Genomic DNA, 21616 nt, shown 5'->3' on the forward strand with positions numbered 1-21616 from the left:
TGGGGATCTTCCTGTATAATCAATTCAATATTATCAAGTGCCTTTCTAAGTATACTTCAACTATCGTATGTAACACAGGGATCTGAGAATTAGTTCAGGTTATTTAAGCATTATTCTCAATATCTACGGTTTGTGAAGTCATAGACAAAATAAACCGAAGAGCATTCTTCATATTATAGACGCGAAGACGTGAAGTAGCACTGGTAGACAATGGCACAGGGACTTGAGAATTAGTTACAGATTACTTATATCTTGATTTATCCTAGTATTCATAGATCATTTTCAGACATTTTAGGTATATAAATCTTTGAAACGTCTGACACATGATGATCTATGCACACTTTAATAAAAAAAAATGTAAAGAAAAACTAATTTTCATGTCCCTGTGGACGAGAGAAAAGGTGTTGGCAGTTAGACTTTTAAAAATAATTAGTCACCTTTTAGAAATTTCTATTGTATCTTGAAATGTTTTCCGAAATACATGTTTAATCCTAATGTCAATCGAACATGTCTTCTAGTTACCATGGAATGGCGTTGTCAATCAAACGGTGATAACTGGTCATTAAAATCGCTAGGTATCGCTATCGACCTGCTACGTGATTATAGTGCTGTGCTGTAGAAAGTTGTAATTGATGATCGGAATAAATGACATTTTTACTACATAGAGCGGAAATTATTCACAGATATTACAGACTTCGCGGTAATAATGTAGCACATAAATGTGCGGTAATTCAGCAGTAGATAAGTAAATGTCGTCTTCTGTAAATTAAAAACAAGTTTATGAAAGAAATTCTTCTTATTTTTGTTCTCTTTCGTCATATTGACATAAGATTTCATTTTACATATATACTAACCATAAGCCATACTAGATATAATTGTACAAACAAGGATATTCTAAAATGGTTATAAATTATCCTACAATATCTGGAATTATTTTCGTTCAAAACCAGCTGATATGTATGTGTTGTCAACATGGATTTATAAACATTATTCACTGTGTATGATTAAACAGCTTTATCGTACCATCTGTTATTTTTTTAGTGTTGAAGTCTGTGTGGAGTTATATATCTTTATTTATTTGAAGAAAAAAATGAACGATTTTGACCAAAACACATAACATGTACAGTGTATAAGAGGTTATGTGGTATACTGTAGTTCAGGACGACAGTACATGCCGATATCCATCGCCGCATATCTCGTCCGATTTCTTCTCTTTATTCTGATTTAATCGACTGAAATGGCACGCGACTTTATTGAACTTCAGAATAAAGTTAATGTTTCTCTATACCTATTTACGGTATATACAACTCACCTGTGTATTACGGTAGCCTGGCGCGGCAAACGGAATAGTCGTAGCCTGGTGAGCTGTAATCTATAATACACTACACGGGACTTGTGTGGAATAATGTCGTGTACTTTTATAAATAAAAGAACGACTGGGTGAATTGGATGGGTGAATAACTGTGATAATCTTTTTGATGAAGGTAGACTAATCATAAGATATTTGTATTAATGGAAATGGAAATTAATTTTGAAAGTCTATTCCTCGCAGGCCTCGTTGTATCGAAGGACATTTTCACATTTAAAAAAAAACATTATCTCCTGCGGTCAATTTGGTTACAAGAAAATCGGTAGGGAAATATACATCTGGCAGACACAAAGCAAGCAAACAGATCAATAACTGTTAACAAAGAATATATAACAGTAAAAACAAGATCTATTAGAAATACACAAAATAAGTAGAATTTGCATTGATTTCTTTGCTTATTGAGGCGCCAAATTACCATAAGAACAGATTATTTACTCTTTTAAGCATGAACACAACTGAAGCTACCAAACGGACAAAGGAAACAAATATTTATAGACAAATTTGAACTTTTCGTTTGGAAACCCAATTAGTGGTCTTATTAAGGAGGTGGTCGCTAAGACAGGTTTTACCGCAGATAAAATAATTTTGCTTGAGAATGTGTTTGGCTTTATAGACATTTATTGTCTATATAGTCAAACGTATGTGGTCTAACTCTGCTTAAGATTCGTTGTTCCCATTTTGTTCAGATAATTGTGTCCATTGCTAGCTCCCGTAAAATAAAGACTCCATGGACGCCCTCAATCGTACATATGCCAGGCATATCAAATTGTTTACCTAGATTGTTTTATCGGACAATTGGAGAAAAAATACATTCCAACTGCCGTAGATCTAAAGAATATCTGGCCCAGTTTATTTACCGCATTAATGTTTGTGGGTCAGGTTTCAATTGCTTTGTCCTGCTATTAATCGGCGCTGAGCACAAACAAGTAACCGTTTATATGACAGATAAGTAGGCTCTTCTATAAAGAGATAAGTACTTTAAGTCCTCGTATACATTCACAATTAAAATATTTACTATCCTATGTAACGGTATGTAGAGGAATTCGTTGGGCAAGCTCGAAACATAGAATCCTGATGCGACCTTAATTATAGTTATAAATTACAAATATGTAATAGACAAATGATGAAACACATTCCTAACAATATTTCTTCTTCTGCCGACTTAAGATAGTTGATGTAACGCCTCGCTGGTATTATAGGCATCCCCCAACCCCTGTGTGATCCGGACTCACCAATGCATTCTCAATGGTTACAGTTTGTTATATGATTTTGCTATCAATGCTATACAACGAAAAGTAGACCTAATGGGTAACGTGTTTGCGGGGGATATGGTTTTGGGCTCCGTCCGTCCGTCCGTCCGAGATCCTTTTCCGGGCTATAATTTTACTCAAAAACCGTTCAACGCAGCTCCTTAAAACATTCCTGTTTACATCAGACAAGTGCCCTAGTTGTGACTTTTGCTATTGCGGACCTTCCATTTTGGGATTTTTTCCTCGTTTCCATGGAAACTTTGTCAAAAATACCAAATTTCTGTATCCTTTGGTTTCCGGACTATAAATCCAAAACCGTTCAACGCTGCTCAATGAAACTTTCTGAATATGTCAGACAAATGTCCTTGTTGTGCCTTTTGCTATTGCGGACCATTTTTAGAATATTTTCCGTTACCATGGAAACACTTAAAATACCAAATCACTGTTTCCTTTTGTTTCTGGACTATAACTCCAAAACCGTTCAACGTAGCTCCAGGAAATTTTCTGAATATATCAGACAAGTACCCAAGTTGTGCCTTTTGCTATTGCGGACCTTCAATGTTAGGTGTTTTTCTGTTACCATGGAAACTTGTTACAAAATACCAAATTACTGTTTCTTTTTGTTTCCGGGCTTTAACTCCAAAACCGTTCAATGCAGCTCCATGGAACTTTCTGTATGTATCGGACAAGTGCCCTAGTGGTGCCTTTTGCTGTCGCGGACCTTCAATTTTGGGGTTTCTTTTCTATTACCATGGAAACTCAGTCAAAAATACCAAATTACTGTTTCTTTTTGTTACCTGCTGTTATTTTTACAGTTTTACAATACTCGCATACACTTAAAGTTATACTTGAATCATTGTTACTTTGACCTTGATGTATTTGGGTTTTATTCAAACTGCGGGGCGCGGGAGATAATGCCACGTTTTGTGACTCCTTGTTATGATTATAACAGTCTTGGGTTGTAAAAAAATATATATGATCAAATGAGTGAATCCTTCGTGTAATAATTCCCTAACAGTATTTATAAAATACCATGGCATATATGTATCCTTACCATTCGTATAATATTGATGGAGTTATTAATTATTTATGTTTTTTGTAATCTCCATCTTTGGTGACAATAAAGAGAATAATAATGAGCAGACAGACGTAGCTAAGTTATGATTCTGTTATTTGTCTAACGATTTAGTGAAGTAATCAGTGTATCTATATAGGACACATTTGCTTCGTCTGATCCCCCAGACGCTGCTTGACTATCTAGGTAATAGGTTTATAGATCTCATCCATATCAAACCCAGTTTAAAACCTTTATTTTGTACAAACACTAACCAGTTAGATCTAGGGTAAGCCTTTGCGGTTTTAAATGACAAAAATAGATATACATACGGCACTTCAATTCGAATACAATTTAAAAAACTTAACCAATATGTTATTGTTCAGAAAATGTTCTTTTAAAATAACCAAAACAACTGACTGAACCGTCAACATATACATGTACCATGTATTGCATGTAGATTTTTAACTCATAATATCTCCACATATCTAAAGGAATCGTTATATCTCAATGGAATTTTATCTACCCCATAATTTAGCACACTACCAACATTTTATCCAAATGCAAACAATTGCATCTAGTATTATTACATCTATCAAATGTAACGTGCTTTCAAAAGTTCCTTGATGCCTCAGTAGTGTTAAAAGATCTACCAAGTACAGAGGAAGTTAGTGACTTGTTCCGGGTAATTTTTCTCTTCCTTCTAATTTTGACAGGCCTTATAATGACCATAACGTCAATTCTTGTTTCTTCCTTTGCACATCAGTCATCGAGTGAGTGTGGCTATCGTTAGACTTACAAGAACGTGTGTGAAAAAGACTTAATTATTTTGTATGTGTTAAAGTTTTCCTTGATAAATTTTACCTAGCTAATTATAAACTATGCTATAAAGAAATTCAAAGAAATTCCACACCTTTCTCAATATCACACAGATACACTGTTAAAGTTGTCTTGTATAATCCTGTAGTAGTCAAATTCTTTCCTATATATATATATTTGAGGTCATGAGAGTTTAATTTTTAAATCCTTGAGATGGTAGTGCCTGTGATTTGTCTAATAAGTGAAATATTGTTGATAATGCTCTGTGATGACACATCTGGTATGTATCATTGAGCAATACACCTCATTAAACTGTGTCCAAGGACAACCGTTCTCTCAGGATTGTCATTGTGCCCCATAAACAATTTACAGTATATTTTAGAATTCTTCTGCAAAAAACTACTGTTCCGGATGCAAAAGACTTCTCCCTGATACCTTTTATTATTTCATGACGTCACAAATACATCCATTTTTTTTGTATTGTTCTTCCTTTATTAAGATGTTTGTTACGAACTTACACGTCAATGGATTCTTTATATATCTAATGTGCATGGGATTGTCCTCCGCCATCTTGTATATCATATGTGAATTTTGATTTAATATAATTATGTATATTGCTGACTATATGCTGTATCGCATTTGGTTAATAAAACTTGATATCTACAGACCAATAAAAACTCAGACACCCATATCAATCTATTGTATCTTTATTGGTTCAAAGAAGTGAAAACAACTCACTTGAATGTCATTAATCTGATCCAGAAAATAGTATTTCATTATTAATTAATGATAATATCTTCAAGTTTGTACAAAATATTCCATGGTACAAAGCAATGCTAACCAAGTAATCCCAGTACATACCTAACCATGATATTTCATATACAGTCTGATTATACAGAAATATTGAACAAGTTCCAATATCTGTAAGAAAAAAAAGCAAAATAATTTATGATTGGTAAAAGCATTGATTTAAACCTTATTATATATAAGAGATAAAAAAAATTAATTTTCGAAATAACATTCCACAGTTTGGGTATCCCCTAATCAAGAAATCACTAAATAATATATTATGTATGATTAACCAATGAAAACACTTAACATAAATGAAAAACAAGTTTCCACAGACAAAATCTTGATCTGTCAGTTTACAGCACATATAACTTAATGATTAACTTACAAAACAGGGAGCTATATCTAGGATACCAAGTATATGTCACGTTCTCTGTAAACCAAATTTCAGGATAACATGATGATGTAGAATAACATATCAATTATAATGTCTATTATGTAACAATTCACTGACTACAACGAACAAATACATTATTGTATTCAACACCCCAAAGAGTTACCAAACTCACGCAACATGACAGACATACAAGTGATAAAGGCACATTATTTATATCTGAGTAGAATGTAGTGTCATTCCATTTTTATCAAATTTATCAGAAGGGGAGGTAACTAGTCATTAAGGGAGATAACTTCAGAAAGTGTTCAATTCCTTCAGTGAAAAGGGAGGTAACTCTTTTAAATTAGAAACAAATATAAAGTGTTTCTTGCATCAAAAAGTGTAATTTGAATATGTATTTCATATCATAAAATCAGCAGACTGAATTGTCAGGGTTCTTCAGTCAATAAAAAGAACTGTTCCTTTGTTGAAAGATGAAAAGTAAATAAAACTACCGTAGCTATACGTTACTAAAGGTTTTTGTGTAAAGAGAAAGGGATCTACTAAGAAAACAAGTTCTCGTTGACTGAATGAGGCAAGACTGGCTATTTCTGTGTTTTTGTACTTCATTAACTCAGTAACAAAAGCCAAGGATCTGTTATAAAATACCTGTATATGCTCATCTTAGAGACTGCCATTTACTACAGAAACAGAGGTAGCAGTGGGTACACCAACCAGGCAAGTGGTCAATGTGAGTCTCTGTTGTAAAGGAAAGAATCAAACAGAACACGGCCTGCTACAGTAAAGTTGCTATATTCCTATATGAAAGACAAATGAATTAATGTGTTTCCGGACCAAACAATGGACAAAACAGACGAAGAAAATATATATCACTTTAAAATGAGAATTGTGTGATAAACATGAAATTGCACTTAGCACATAACTTTCTGCCTGATTGTTGTGTGAACCAGGCCACAGCCAAGGGTGTGTAAGTATGTGTTAAATGTAATAGCGAAACACAGAGGAAATGATGGTGACAGGATTTCTGTATAGTAAAATGGTGATAACTTATCAAACACATATCACAAATAGTATCAACAATTAATAATGCAAATCTATCACAACACAGATGACTCAATACATCCATATCAATCTTATAATAAATACATAATTAACCAAAAAATGTTGAAAAAAAGTAATGAAAATGATCGACATATTGTTTAAAATGTGGAGAATTTCAAGTAAAGCAGTGATTACAATTGTATTACAACAACAACAAAGAAATTATAAATGTTCCCCCTCTGAGGCATTCATTTCATTCCATTTTTTCAGAAGTTACAGCAGTTTAATTTAGCTTACTGTCACATAACATCTGCACCAGAAACTGACAAGACTCACCTTTGTATATCATTCAACACAACAACTCATGTGAACTGTTTCGCTTTCAATACAGATTAATCATTAACCGTTCACTAATTAGGTCACTGTCACCTTAAATTTAGATCACTCATCCATAATTTTGGCACTCACTCATGATTTACAAACGTTGCAGATGTCCAGTGTACAGTGTGCTATCCATAACCAAATATTTGAAACAGAAATAGAACAATGATTTAGAAGGATGTGAAAAGTCAAGAGTACAAGGAAAAAATCACCAACCAGCAGTCCTACATGTAGTAACTACCCCACAAGGGATCTGAAATTATGACCCAGAGGTTCATAGGTTGAGGGCTTGTAATAACATGCCGGGACATCTTAACCACTTGACCACTGTAGCCTCTGATTGGGGGGTTATAAATAGACAAAAACATCAATCTAATATCAATAAAGTTCAGTCAAGTGGAGATTTGAAGAAACCATGGTAGGTTTTGTGCAGAAAAATAGGAATCTCCAGAACTAAGTTCCAAGACTTGGACAAAATTAATGAACAGCTACTACAGTTCAGGAGACAGAATAATCTTTAACAGAAAATACTAACAAACTAAATGTAGATATCACAGTCAATATAATATGGACGCCAATGAAGTCATGTAAAGCAGCATGTTTTTGAGTCCTGAATACATTCATACTCCTATCACAAAACGTCATACTTCTTTCCAGATAACAAGAAAATCTAAAGTTATTTTTATTGTTCAGTAGTGTTTCTAAAGCATAAAACGTCAGTATTTACCGGTATAATTACCCCTTGCATAGAAAATCTAACATGTTTCTATAATCAGCAGCAGGTGTGGTTGAAGAATGTAAGAATCATTCCAGTTAGATAAATTAATTCTACAAGATGTAAAATATCATGGAAGATAGAAGACCAGCAGTTAATTAGTACAGGTGGATCTAATTGTTATTGTGAAAAAAAGTCTCATGTTCAAAACAATTCTTAGAACAAAACTATTGTTTATCTGAAATTTTTCAAATAATCTTAACTGTAATGTGGTATAAATATACATTGTAACTTCATGAATATTTGCGTAGTAATTAAAGAGACGAAAAAGAATCTACCATATTTTTTATAAAAATAAATTATGAGAATATTTTAAACAGGCCAAAAAATCTCTTATTCCCTGTGAACAGAAACAAAACTCTAAATATTTTTTTACAAATTTTAAACTAAATGCATAAAATGTAAACTTTGGCACATGAATCACTTATATCAGACAACCGTTTACATTAACACATTACAAGGACGGAGACACGCACAGCTTACATAGACACATATTGCAACATTTTTACATTAACAGTACAAGCTATAAATTGCATTCCTTTCTGAAAATATATCATCAAACAGTCAATTTTATAGTTCATATGAAAAAACGTTTACACAAAGGTAAAAAATAATGGTACATGGGACTAGAAACTACAGATTAGCTTCCTGCAAAACTGCCCTAATAGGAAATAGGAAATTAGCATTAAATCCTTGATTTTGTAGTAAAGCTATGCAAGATCTTTACCACAGTTACCCTCCATGTTAAATATCACAATAGGCTTTGGTTAGTGCTCCAAGTCCTTTAAAACCATATCTGTATATGTGTCAGTTCTCAGCAACTTCCCAATATAGGCCAGTAAACCTTGTCAACTGGAGGTAGAGGGCTAGTGGTAAAATATCAGACACCTTTAATTACTCCTACCATCCACTATACTCTCTAAGATGGAAAACTACGTGGCCTCTAAAGATATTTAGCACTATACATAATCATCATATGACATCTGCTGATCATAAAAATGTGATCAAGATACACATATTAGAATACTATAGTATATACAATAGGAAATGATAGTAAAACAATATGAAACAAAAGGCGTGCATAAAATTTCGCAATTCTTGTGGACCATGAATAAAAATCAAAAAGAAATTTTTATATATGCACTTGAAATATTTTCATCAATGTCTTATTGGGTTGACTGATTAAGTTTTGAATGTTAAGAAGAGTGTAAAGATCTTTAAAGAATAACAAAAACATTTCATGATGTATGCTATTTAAGTAAATTGATAACACATCTAGTCACTTAAAAGCCTATCTAAAAATTTAAGAATCTTAGCTACCAGTCAGGGGAGAGTGAAAGTAAGTGGTAAATCAGTTACTGGCACATTAGTATGTGGCAATCTTACAAGGTTGATTTATATAGAGAACAGTTAGGAGCACTTGTACAAGGGGAAATAGACAACACAGCACTTCAGATAGGAAATAGAGAAGAAACAGGGTTTTTATACTCTCTATTATTTACAATGTTCAATATCAATATTAACAGTATACAACAATTTCAGAAATTGATGTAATTATCATATCACAGAAATTTCGTCAGTATTTTTTACTGGCAACAAGCAACAGGTCAAACAAAAAAAGACATAATCTCTGTCATAAAGTTCAGATCGTCCTAAAATAAGATGATAATTGAAACAGAATAAAAAAACAATTTCAATGGGTGAAAAAAAGCTTTAAAGATAGTTTAAGTGGCACATGATTGTAAATGTGATCCTGATCTACCAGAGTTACTTCCCTTCATTTCTATTTGGTCAGTACCTCCGACAGAGTGGAAATCAAGGGAAGTAACTCTGATAAATCAAAAACAGTAGATGTAATTGAAACCATGACAATTACAGGAACACAACAGAAGTTAAATGTTATGTTACTTATGGAATTAATTCAATTATAACAACTAATATTAGGTTTCATTATCAACATACAATATACAAATGTCATGCATGTATAGACCTATCTCACATACCACATATACATGATGCTTCAAATAGTCAAAAAAGTGCAAATTCTAAAAAGTGATATATTTGTCTAAAACACTAGTCACTAATTATGATATGTCTGCTCAAATGTCAGACATATTCAGTTTCTTGAAAATTGAAAAATATAGACATCCCGAGTCATTAACAAAGCCAGACAGTATTGTTCAAAGTTCCCTTTTCTGATGAAAGGGAATAAGATAGATACAAGCCACCAATTTCTCTAGAAAACCTTTGTTGATTTTCATATTACTGTCCAAACCAGCACTAGAAAAAAAGTGCAGATCTTTGAATCAAGCTTCAGCACCATTCATATCTGACCTGTAGTTTAGGTCAGAGGTCAACAGGGGTCAAATGTCTGTCTCAGCGTGGCAGACTGAATCCATGAACAGCTATGTCACCTTTCCTGTAGCTGGTTATGGTTGGTACAAGGCTCTTTGATTTGCTCTGTGGGGTACTCCCTCCAGAAGAATCACCTAGAAACAGAATGATCTCCCCTTAGTTATAGTTGCACTGGGTTCAGTTACATGGTTCTATTAAGAGATAAAACATATGGTAATGAAGTAGCAGGGTAGGTTTGTGATATAATAAGGTTAAAGCTCGTTTTTAATTGGATAGCAAATCAGTAATTACACTGATGATATGAACACCATCACATTACAGATATTGTATCTGCTTTTTCCTCACTGGTCAGAAATTTGGTATTTCACCAAGTTTCAACTATTTCAAGAATAACCTTTCATTCACATGCAGAAATGATAAATGAGGATGATTAAAGAGCAATTCCAATCTAACAGATTATGACAAAATAAGCATTCAGCCACAAAATCTCACTTCTATATCTGAGTTAACCCCCCCCCCCCCCCCTTTAATTCTATAATTCTATATCATATGAACTGATTGGACTGTATCATGGGATGTTCTATATAATTATTCCCCTTGAATTCTAAAGGCTAAAGCTACAATATTTCTATTTCTTATCCAAGTTTCTCAATGTGATAAACGATAACTAAAACTAGAAATATCTATAAAATATAGATGTTTCTGTCCCTAATATCAAAGCGGGAGGGGATGAGACAGACAGACATACAGACAGGTTTAACACTATATCACCCACTCTCCCCTGCCTCAAACCTTACCTTTCTGTCCTCGTTTGGTTTTTCCATACACATCAACTGTAATAAACAAACACATTTCATAATTCATCAATCACAATTACTCAAAAAATTTTCAATTGTGCATAAATAAGCGGAGGGATAAAATTAACATCACCATTAACAGTAAATGATCTGTCAAGAATTGCTTCATTTCCTTTAAGTAAGAAGCATATAAATCTAAGAAGTCTTAACAAATTTTATTTAAGATATGAAAAGCAATATACAGAGAAAATTAAGCATCATATCATCATATATTATTTGTGACATCACAATGTTATCAGATATTGTGTTTAGTAGAAGATCGATAATGTGTTGTAAAAAGTGTTTACCTCCATGTCGATTTCTTGTAGAATTCATTTTTGCATACTGCAAGAGAAAAAATTAAGTCACAATTTATAACATAAATAGAATGGTTTGAAACTAGAATCTGAACTGTAATCTTTGACTGGAAATATTACTATGTGCATAAAGTAATGTTTTACAAAAAGCACAAAGTGAAAATTATGTTGATTCCATCATGCAATTAAATCAAATAACAGATTCTATTAAAGTTAATAAAATGAAAATAACTTCAGTTACATAAAACTTGAAAAGTTTAGGAAAAGCAAATAATGGAAAAGAATTATAAATAGTACCTGTGAACTGTAGCTGTTGTCGTACCCCCGTGTGCGTCGGTTACGCTTTAGATCTGACTCTTTGGTCCCTTTCCGTCGTATTGGTGGTAAGTTACTATTGTCAGTGTTTGCACTCTGCTTTGTTGCATTAGATAAGTTATCCTCACTTGGAGGTTTGTGAATTGATGGAAGAACAACGTCGTCGTAACTTTGGTTATGTCTCGCTAATGTACGAGGTGATAGGTAAGCATCGTCATTTGAAGGTCGATACAGTGACCTTGGTTCACCATATTGGCGCTCAATGTTCAACAGGTTGTTCTGAGCCTTGGATCGTTTCTTGGCAGCCAGGGCAGCAATATTGCGTGTGTTGCTGGTGATGGTTGTACGATCGTCACTGTACACATGGACCGGTTGTGGACTGTTATGTCGAGATGAGTGTGGAGATCGCGGAGTACGAGGAGTTCCGTTTAAATTTAAATTATCTCCCCAATTCACTGACAAATTGTCATCCCTCAAACGCTGAGCCTTAGCACTCCTTGAAAACAGCTTCTCTCCCTCTCTGAAAAATGTATCACACACATATTTTGATATAAGCATTATTACCATCAGATCATTATATGATTGAAAAGGTAAACTTTGGAGTCTTAATAGGTTTTAATAATAACTTATTATTAATTGACATACCATTCTAGGCCTTCCTTAGATAATGATTAACTTATAAGAGAGAAGAAAGTCATCATATCATCAATGTAAGGGAGACAACTTGGTGTTACATACCCAAACCTCGGAGTGAGTCTGGCATCCTCCTCCTCTAGAGTGCTCAGCTGATCAGCCTCATCATTAATAAAAGAGCGGTTAATACGACCTCCAGATCCAATCTGTAAAAACAAACACCAGCTAACTAACTATCCTTATCTAACTGGGTAATTTTGGTCCCATGAAAATCCCATGAAAAGCTATGGATTGATTATCATACGCACATCTTTGATCAATGCTACTGCATAGTAGAGTGTACATAGTATTTTATACTTAATTTCAAATGAAAGAGGTAATAAACTGGATATGTCATCAATACATAACGTCATATTTTCATTTAATACCTTATGGAAGACCAGACATAAGGGACATGAATAACATTGCATATCCCCCCCCCCCCTCCCACTACCCCCCAAAAACAAATGATACTGAACGAAGATTTAAGAGATTTAAGAGTTATCTACCTTGAGGTACTCTGGACTGAGACCAGAATCTTCCTCTATCATCAGAAGCCTGTCATCCAGCTCCAACTTGTACAGGTCATACAGTTCCTCTAGGTCCTTAGGTGTGGCTATGTTCTTTTCTATATACAAAAACAACATCAATTATCTCCCTTAGAATACAAAACTGGGTTATCTCTCTCACCAACACATCAACGATTACCTCCCTTACAACAATGCATTACAACAAGGCCTATTAGAAGCTTCTTTGTCTGATAGTTTGTGGTTTAAATCATTTCAGACTTGTTAGCAAAACAAAACTGTTATCCACATTTAAATACTTTCATTCAAAGAATCATTTTCAATACTAAATTGTTTTTGCCTGGTCTTACCTGCTAGAAGTACTCGCTGTCTCTTGATGATTTGATCTGCAAGATTCTGGTGTTGTCTGAACCTAGACAACACCATGTCTTTCTTCTTGATCTGGAACTCACGCAACAGACAAGCGGACTGGACCTCAGTGTTCTCAATCTCTAGGATGTGGACTTTATACAATAGACTTAGTATCTCTCGCTGATCTTCACCATTGATTCGCTGGGGGATGGTCTGTCAAAATCAAATTTTATCTTAGAACAAGAAAATGTCTGCAAGATATATATGATCCACCTCCATTCCATATATCAAAGTAGGACTGGGATTACACTATAACACCCTCACCCCTTATTGGTGATGGAATCAAAATAATTTTGTTCTATGGAATAACTGATAAATCATAACAACAAATTGTCTTTCTATCTCCAGCTCGAATTCTGAAAGGCTACCAGCGAGTGCACAATATTCATAAACATTAATAAAACAGATGTACCTTTAATTTTCTTTTACCAATTACAGAAATCTCTATACGGATTCCTTATGTTTATTTCAGTCCTTTTTTTTAAACCTTATTCACTGTAATCAACTAGAACACTGACATGTCAGAAAGGGCCCCGCTATGTGTCTGACGTGCTTAAGTGGAAAAGTAGTATTTTGACAACGAATTCTTCCGTGTTAGCTATATGTTGCTAATAAATAATTAATGTCAACACTAATTGGGAAACCGATGATGGTACATTATTATAATTCTTTGGAAAAAGTCTTCCAAGTATTTAACTTGAATCCTGATTCCAAGCTAACATTACATTAAGAGCATACAATTAACTCAAATAAATTTGACCTTGACCTTTGACTTAGTAACCTTGGCCCATGACCTTACCTTTGGACAGTCAACTCCTTGTTTAATTCTGAACAACTTTGCATCATAATGTTATAACAAAATGTTTATCAGTTAAGAGCAACAACATTGTGATTTTTTTAAATGTTAAAATCCAAGATGGCCGATTTTTTAATTTAATTTCAGCCTGAAAAATTACCAAGCAGATCTAGGATGGATGGGGAATCATCATGTAAAATATGGGGAAAATACTCCACTCCCTTTCATCATTAATGTGCAAAAGAAAAAAAATGGACAGATGGACGGACGGACAGACGGACGGACAACCTGATTACTATAGGGCACCCGCATCTCGATGCGGGGCCCTAATTAACGGATCGCCAGCTGTCAATCAAACCACATATGACTTTGCATTTTGTATTGTGTGTGCTACGATGTTTGCTCCAACATTGAATAGAAACACGTGCGTTTACGAGCATGAGGTGTGGCTACATTACAACTGGCGATGGGTCAATTCTATAATTTTTGTTTGATTATTTTAACGTCCTATTAATAGCCAGGGTCATGTAAGGACGGCAATTTTATAAAGGAACATGGCTTCACAGAGAAATCAGTAGACATTATAAAGGTTCAGCCTTAGCAATAACTCTATAGCTACCTTATATATATGGATAGATCCTTACCTCCTGTAGTCTGTTGGTTTTAAACTTGGCTGTTTCCAGCTCCTTCTGAACAGTTCCTCGGATTTTCTCTGTGCGATGTTTCTCGTCATGTAGTACTTTTAATTCCTCACGTGCCATTCGTACTTCATCCGGTTCCATAACATCATCCGAGCCAAGACCAGACAGTTCCAAGGTCTTTGTATCCTCTGAAAAAAGATTTGATAAGTTGATTTGATTTGAGGCTATATATGTTGTTACTTTGAGATTCTAGATTTTTTGGGGCATTGGTCCACAAATACCAAACACTGTAAAAACAATAGGAATTATTTCCCTTCGATTTATGAATTCTACATACAAGTTAGCAAAAGAGAAACAATACAAACCTCTATACATGTCTTCTCCACCTTCTCGCCGTGGTAACTTGGCTTTCTCAACATCCCACCTAATCCAGACAGAAACAATGACTTATTATTAAACAAATTATTTAATGTATCTAATATATTTTGTAGACGATACAAAATCAACATTAACTTCTTTATTAATGTTTTTCTTTTATCATCATAACTAGTGTGAGAATTTTGTCTTTGGTCACTCATATAAACACCTCAGAACACAGAAATCACTTTGATGTGCACTTACTCGCTGATGATCAGTTGGTTACGATTGGTCTCTAAGCTGATTTCCATAGACGCATTATTAAGTTCCATTAAACTTTTCCTAGTAAAGAAAAAGAAATTAATCATCAATTGATATCAGACTTAAAATTATAATTCAACAACATACAATGAAATGAACAAAACCAGCAAAGTTATATATTCAATCCTATGATATAAAGTGACAACTTTCTGATAGTTACAACTTGGATAGTATTTATTCAACAACAGTTTCAAAAAAATGTTTGTGTAACAGGAGAGAAGAAGATGTAGCGGCCACACCTGAGCTCGAACCCGGACCTCGGGACCGATCGAGCAACCTGTTCTCCAATGATCAACCTAGTCCAATTACCTTACATTTGAAATGTTTGAACAAAAAATATTTCTTCCACCAAATCAGTTTGTGTTAATAACTAGAACACTGACACGTCAGAAAGGGCCCCGCTATGTGTCTGACGTGCTTAAGTGAAAAAGTGGTATTTTGACAACGAATTCTTCCGTGTTAGCTATATGTTGCTAATAAATAATTAATGTCAACATTAATTGGGAAACCGATGATGGTACATTATTATAATTCTTTGGAAAAAGTCTTCCAAGTATTTAACTTGAATCCTTTTTTATTCTAATCATATCATGTAGCCATTTTGATTCAAATCATATTGACTTTAATTAATATATTAAGCAATGAATAATTTTATTTATTATGCCATAACAAATTGTTAATAAGTCCAAAAATGGAAAATGTGTCCACAACCTTTGATGCAGTGACCCCATGATCTTACCTTTGGTCAGTCAAAACTTTGGTGAGTTGACTTCTTGTTTAATTCTGAACAACTCTGCTTCATTATAAATGTTGTAGCAAAATGTTCATGAGAAAATAATTTTTTTAAATTTGACCTTGACCTTTGACTTAGTAACCTTGGCCCATGACCTTACCTTTGGACAGTCAACTCCTTGTTTAATTCTGAACAACTTTGCATCATAATGTTATAACAAAATGTTTATCAGTTAAGAGCAACAACATTGTGATTTTTTTAAATGTTAAAATCCAAGATGGCCGATTTTTTAATTTAATTTCAGCCTGAAAAATTACCAAGCAGATCTAGGATGGATGGGGAATCATCATGTAAAATATGGGGAAAATACTCCACTCCCTTCCATCATTAATGTGCAAAAGAAAAAAAACGGACAGACGGACGGACTGACAGACGGACGGACAACCTGATTACTATAGGGCACCCGCATCTCGATGCGGGGCCCTAATGAGTGTATAGATTAAATGTGGCTTGTGATATTATACCTGAGCTCCATCTGATCCTTGAAGGATATCAGTAGCTGTTCCTTGACTTTGTTGAGCTGTTCTCTTGCTTCTCCATGTTGTGCTGATAGAACTTCAGCTGTAAAAGGTCAAAAGGTCACATGATAAAACTACCTCTGACCAAATATATGTGTCAAGGCCCAGTGGATTGTCTATAGAGCAAAAACCTAAGTACAGAAAACAACATTGCAGATATGGAAAGGATTAATAAAAGATGACAAATACTCAGATGGGGGCAGTAGGTTGAATTAGATTCCTTCATTGCTCATTCATTTTAGAGAATATCCAACATAAAATAATACTTCTTCTATTTGATAGCCCTTGACAACATCCTCAACAATTTAAACAAAGCTAATATATCTAAAATTTATAGCTTTTGTTGATGTATCAAACCTTTACTCACCTTGTACGGTTTTAATTTTTGCCCCACCAACAGGACCACTTTCAACTGTATCTTGTAAGCGTACACGGAGTCGATTGATCTCCTCCCTTAATTCCTGAATGATGTTGGTATATTGGGCTATATGATAAGACACATCAGCCACATTTCTTCTCACCTTTAACATACAGCAAAACCAATGTTATACAAATTAATGAAGGGCCATAACTCAATATTGAGATGATTTCAGAACACACTGGACTGCAATAAAAAATATTCTTTATAGCTAAGCAAAATTAATGGATTAAACTGTGCACTTTACCATTGCACAAAACATTTTACAGAAACCTAAACATCAGATCACATTCTTTGTAGATATTTAACCTTCTGTCCTCAAAAATGTAGGATAGAATCAACTTTAGGGGCAAAAATGCAGATGAAACTTATTTTTAAGTATTTAAGGATGAACTCTTTGAAAATTTATCTGGGTTAGAGTTTCTTTCATACTATATATAGAGTTATTTACCTTTGTTCTGATATGCTTGGCTCGGTCTGCGTATATAAGAGTGTTGCGTGATTCCTCAAAATGTAGAGAGGCAGGACTGATATGGGCGATCATCACTGTCTTACAGTTCCCGCCCAGAGCATCCTTCAGTAGTCTTGTTAACTTACTGTCCCTGAAGTTTACATATTTAGGACCATTCTTGTCACCTAAAAAAACACAAAAACAAAAACTTGAAGTGAATTAATGACAACTGAGTACCTGATATCATCCTTGCTGATAATCAAATATATAATCTTGATGCTGGCTTTAACATCTGTTACCATTATTTATCAATCAAAGACTTGTCTTTTCATTTAGTTATTAAATTTTCTGGTTTTCTTTGTAACTCTTTTTTTTATATATAAGCGAGTTTAAAATGAAGTTGAACAGATCCACTGCAGATTGATGACAGCTACAAGTCTATATGTCTAAGAGATTTGACTCACTGAGGGCATTAATACAGTTGCCGAGTGCCAGTAGAGAACGGTTGATGTGGGCGCCCTCCACCATACGTTTTCCTCTGTTGTGAGTAGCAGCTGCCCGTTCAGAACCAGCCAGATCCACCATGAAAAGCTTGCCCATTCGGACCTCCTGACTTGTGTTTCGTACACGATTCTGCTGTTTGACCAGGACTTGAAGAACGGCATGAGAGCGAGAGGATGTCTTGTTAGCTGCCGTCGGCTCCTGGGTTCTCTCTTTGTTGCCCATCAACAACATCTCCATTACCTAATAAAAGATATAATTAAATTACAGTTTTCTTGTGTTTACACAATCACAAAACAAGGTTTACTTAAGGAGTGTATTGAAGCTCATCCCTTTTCATCAATCAGAAGCTTGAATAAATGTTGTGTTTTAAATTCACGAAAAAAGAAAGAAAATATGTACTATCTGTAATCTCATCTTAACCTTCACTATCCTATCTGGACTGTTAACACTATTTTTTTAAGTTTAGTTGGTAGTTGATAACTTATGATGACGTTATCTGAATTTTTTACTTTTAAGTTTCTTTTTCTTCCCATCTCATCATCTTATTTGCCTTTAGTGCTATTTTTCTTATCCCACCCCCCTCGACATTTTGACTTTATAGTGCAACTCCACTGAAACATACTGCAATAGATAATAAGGTCTAACCTCACTAGTGGTGTGGGTGTTCACTTCAGACAGTCCCGCCACTTGTACGCCACCTTTGGCATCTTCTCTCAGGTCAAGGATTCCTGACGAAGGACTCAGTAAATCTCGGATCATCTCATTGTAGATCTGAAAAAATTTGTGTCTGATAAATACTTCTATCAAAACTTTTATCATTTTTATACTTAACTTTAATTCATGTCATTAGCGGTATGTTCTGGGGTGATAATATGCTTGACATAGAAGAATACTGACAGATAAGATCACTGCCATGTATTTATTTATTATATAAAAAGGCAGCCATAAACAGAGCGGTACCTCAACATTCATAGATCGTCAGACCCTCAGAATGGACCGATTTTCCCCCTGTAAAATTTTGAAATCTCCTCTATCAATGTAAATTGCGCAACAGAGAAAGTGCAAAATGTTTTTTATAGTATATGATTCCAAAGAACAAGCATGTCTGCATGTTAATAAAGAATTTGATCAATTACTTCCATGTTATAAATCAAACCTAGGATCTGTATATATATACCTGCAACCAAATAATCCTTTGGCAGTGACTTTGTAATACTGTACACACATTCACAGGTGTATAATTAATAAGACTTTGATGTATGAAACAGATTGTCAGAAGACTAATATAACAACCAGGCAGCTACATTCTCATCCTTGGACATGATATATATCTGGTATACTTTATTATAAGCTGGGGCATTCTCACATCAATTAATAACAGGATCCTGTGTTCAGGTCAGTGATATAGGATTTATCATATTACACAGTAGATTCTGTTGTGAATTGGTTTCTGCAACATCAGATACAAAACTTGAATTTTTTCCACAGTGGTAAATTTTAGTATTAAGCAAATGCAATGATAATTCATTCAATGTTACTCATCTATGGAACTTTGATGGTAAATCTTCACTGATGGCTGACCAAAAACTTGTCTTTTAATATGCTTGCAAGCACCAATTTCTCCGTACAAAACACTCTTACTTCAGTCAATAACTTCATTATGTAACATAAGTAAATTTTTTTTACTCAAGTCTGTTTTTGACTTAGGTTTGTTGCATGTTGGTTTCGAAGGAATCAGGACCTGACCTTTACAATGCTGTGAAAGTTGGTCAAAGTTGCTATTGTATTAAACACATGAAAGCAAAGACATAATGAACTAATGGAAATCTATACCGGTAACTGTCCCGACCAACTTCTATATAATTGGATGACAGCGAGGCAACGTAATGGGACAAGTAACACTATATGCCACCCACATTTCATCGTAGGGGCATGAAAAAGTATAAGCAATCCAATAACATAACCAGATAAAACATGATAAAATCAATGGATAAAAGCATGATAGCCGCAGGTAGCTGATTAGATGTGCGGGACATCCATGATTAATGGGAAATCTCCGGAAGCTGATGACAACCAATAAAACAAGACTATCCGTGTGAAACATGCCTCACCACATCCCAGTGACAGCAATACTATCAGGACATGATTATACATACATAACTAGATCCCTGTATCAATATATCAATCATTGTTTTTCCCATGTGATAGGATCTGAAGATTGTTTTTCCAAAGTCCCACTGGTCCACAGCATGTTTTATTATACACCTCCAATATGCTGTTGTAATGAACAAGTCTTCAATATTTATATCTACTAGCATGTTACCAGTCAACTATAATCGATCATGTGTATTCAGGCATGACATTTAATTAACTTGTCCTGAAAGTTTTATTAACAATACATGTTTAAGTACCGCATATATCAACCAGCTTTTAATGACTCAGCAGAAATGTTGGTGAACAAACAGGTTCATTCCCAAATTAACTCATTTTTAACAATCCTACATTTCTAACTGAATTTCATTTTGACAAACAAAAGGAGCCAACCTATATATGAAATTTCAGAAAGACCCTTTCAGTGCTCTCTGAGGATTTCTACCTCAGTCCTTTCTGAAAATTTGCAATAACAAACTTTTGAATCTCAAAATCAAAGATTACAATTCATCGGCCATTAATGTTTCCCATTAGTTCCAACTGGTACTTTCTAAACAATAACAAACTTCAATTGACATATCCAAGTTGGCTGCCTGTCAGCCATACCAACATATGCATTTTCAGAAATTATCAAAATTCAAGATGGCCTCCTGGTGGCTATGATGTTTTCAAGCAATCCTAAATACCATTGGCACAAATAGAATCCAAGAGGAAATGTTAAAAAGACCCCTTCTGTACTCTCTGAGAAATAGCAACACACACATAAGAATAGATTAATGATGAAGGATGGCAGGCAACAGATGGCTTACAACATTCGAAGGATGAAAAAGTAATTTTGTATTGCTAATACTTATCAATGACAATGTTGTTTAAGAGAAACAATGTGCCATTCATTAACTCCTGGCCATCCTTATTTATATATACATCCCTGGTCCTTATTTATATATACATGACCAGAAGAAAACTTACCTCGAGGTAGGACATTGAGACTTTGTAGACCACATCCTCCCTGGTCCTTATTTATATATACATGACCAGAAGGAAGACTTACCTCGAGGTAGGACATTGAGACTTTGTAGACCATATCCTCCCTGGTTCTCTCCATATCCTCCCTGGTTCTCTCCATCTCCTGGAACAGTACATTCAGGGACATGGCCATTATGCCTGGGTTGTCATTGTTCCCCAACATAGTGTACGTCTTCCCAGCACCTGACAAATAGTGAGATACATATTGATACACATATAAAACTTTTACCGACATTTTACGGCATTCAAAGATTTCGTTTTTTTAGCCCCACTTTCTTTGTATTCATTGTGATCACCAGCAATAAGCTGAAAATTGTGCATTTCTAAATATC

General features: G+C 34.5%; 1 protein-coding gene across 2 annotated transcripts in view; it reads right to left on the minus strand.

The window, feature by feature from the left end:
- Positions 1–5183: 5183 nt before the first annotated feature.
- LOC138323157 (kinesin-like protein KIF19) overlaps positions 5184–21616 on the minus strand; it is a 36950-nt gene continuing 20517 nt past the window's right edge. Inside the window, exons 5-21 of one of the 2 annotated variants that reach the window (XM_069267564.1) lie at positions 21360–21467; positions 21228–21256; positions 18753–18878; positions 18068–18347; positions 17604–17788; positions 17102–17255; positions 16681–16777; positions 15367–15444; positions 15111–15169; positions 14749–14933; positions 13248–13461; positions 12880–12998; positions 12437–12537; positions 11681–12218; positions 11375–11411; positions 11028–11063; positions 5184–10364 (exon numbers count right to left, since the gene is read on the minus strand). In XM_069267564.1, the coding sequence (XP_069123665.1) occupies positions 10252–10364; positions 11028–11063; positions 11375–11411; positions 11681–12218; positions 12437–12537; positions 12880–12998; positions 13248–13461; positions 14749–14933; positions 15111–15169; positions 15367–15444; positions 16681–16777; positions 17102–17255; positions 17604–17788; positions 18068–18347; positions 18753–18878; positions 21228–21256; positions 21360–21467 (2459 nt within the window). In that variant the 3' untranslated portion in view covers positions 5184–10251. Of the gene's footprint in view, positions 10365–11027; positions 11064–11374; positions 11412–11680; positions 12219–12436; positions 12538–12879; positions 12999–13247; positions 13462–14748; positions 14934–15110; positions 15170–15366; positions 15445–16680; positions 16778–17101; positions 17256–17603; positions 17789–18067; positions 18348–18752; positions 18879–21227; positions 21257–21309; positions 21468–21616 lie in introns of both variants that reach the window. The other variant, XM_069267563.1, reaches the window with a different exon arrangement.

This window comes from Argopecten irradians, chromosome 5 (genome assembly GCF_041381155.1).
Source record: "Argopecten irradians isolate NY chromosome 5, Ai_NY, whole genome shotgun sequence".
NCBI classification, from domain to species: Eukaryota; Metazoa; Mollusca; class Bivalvia; order Pectinida; family Pectinidae; genus Argopecten; species Argopecten irradians.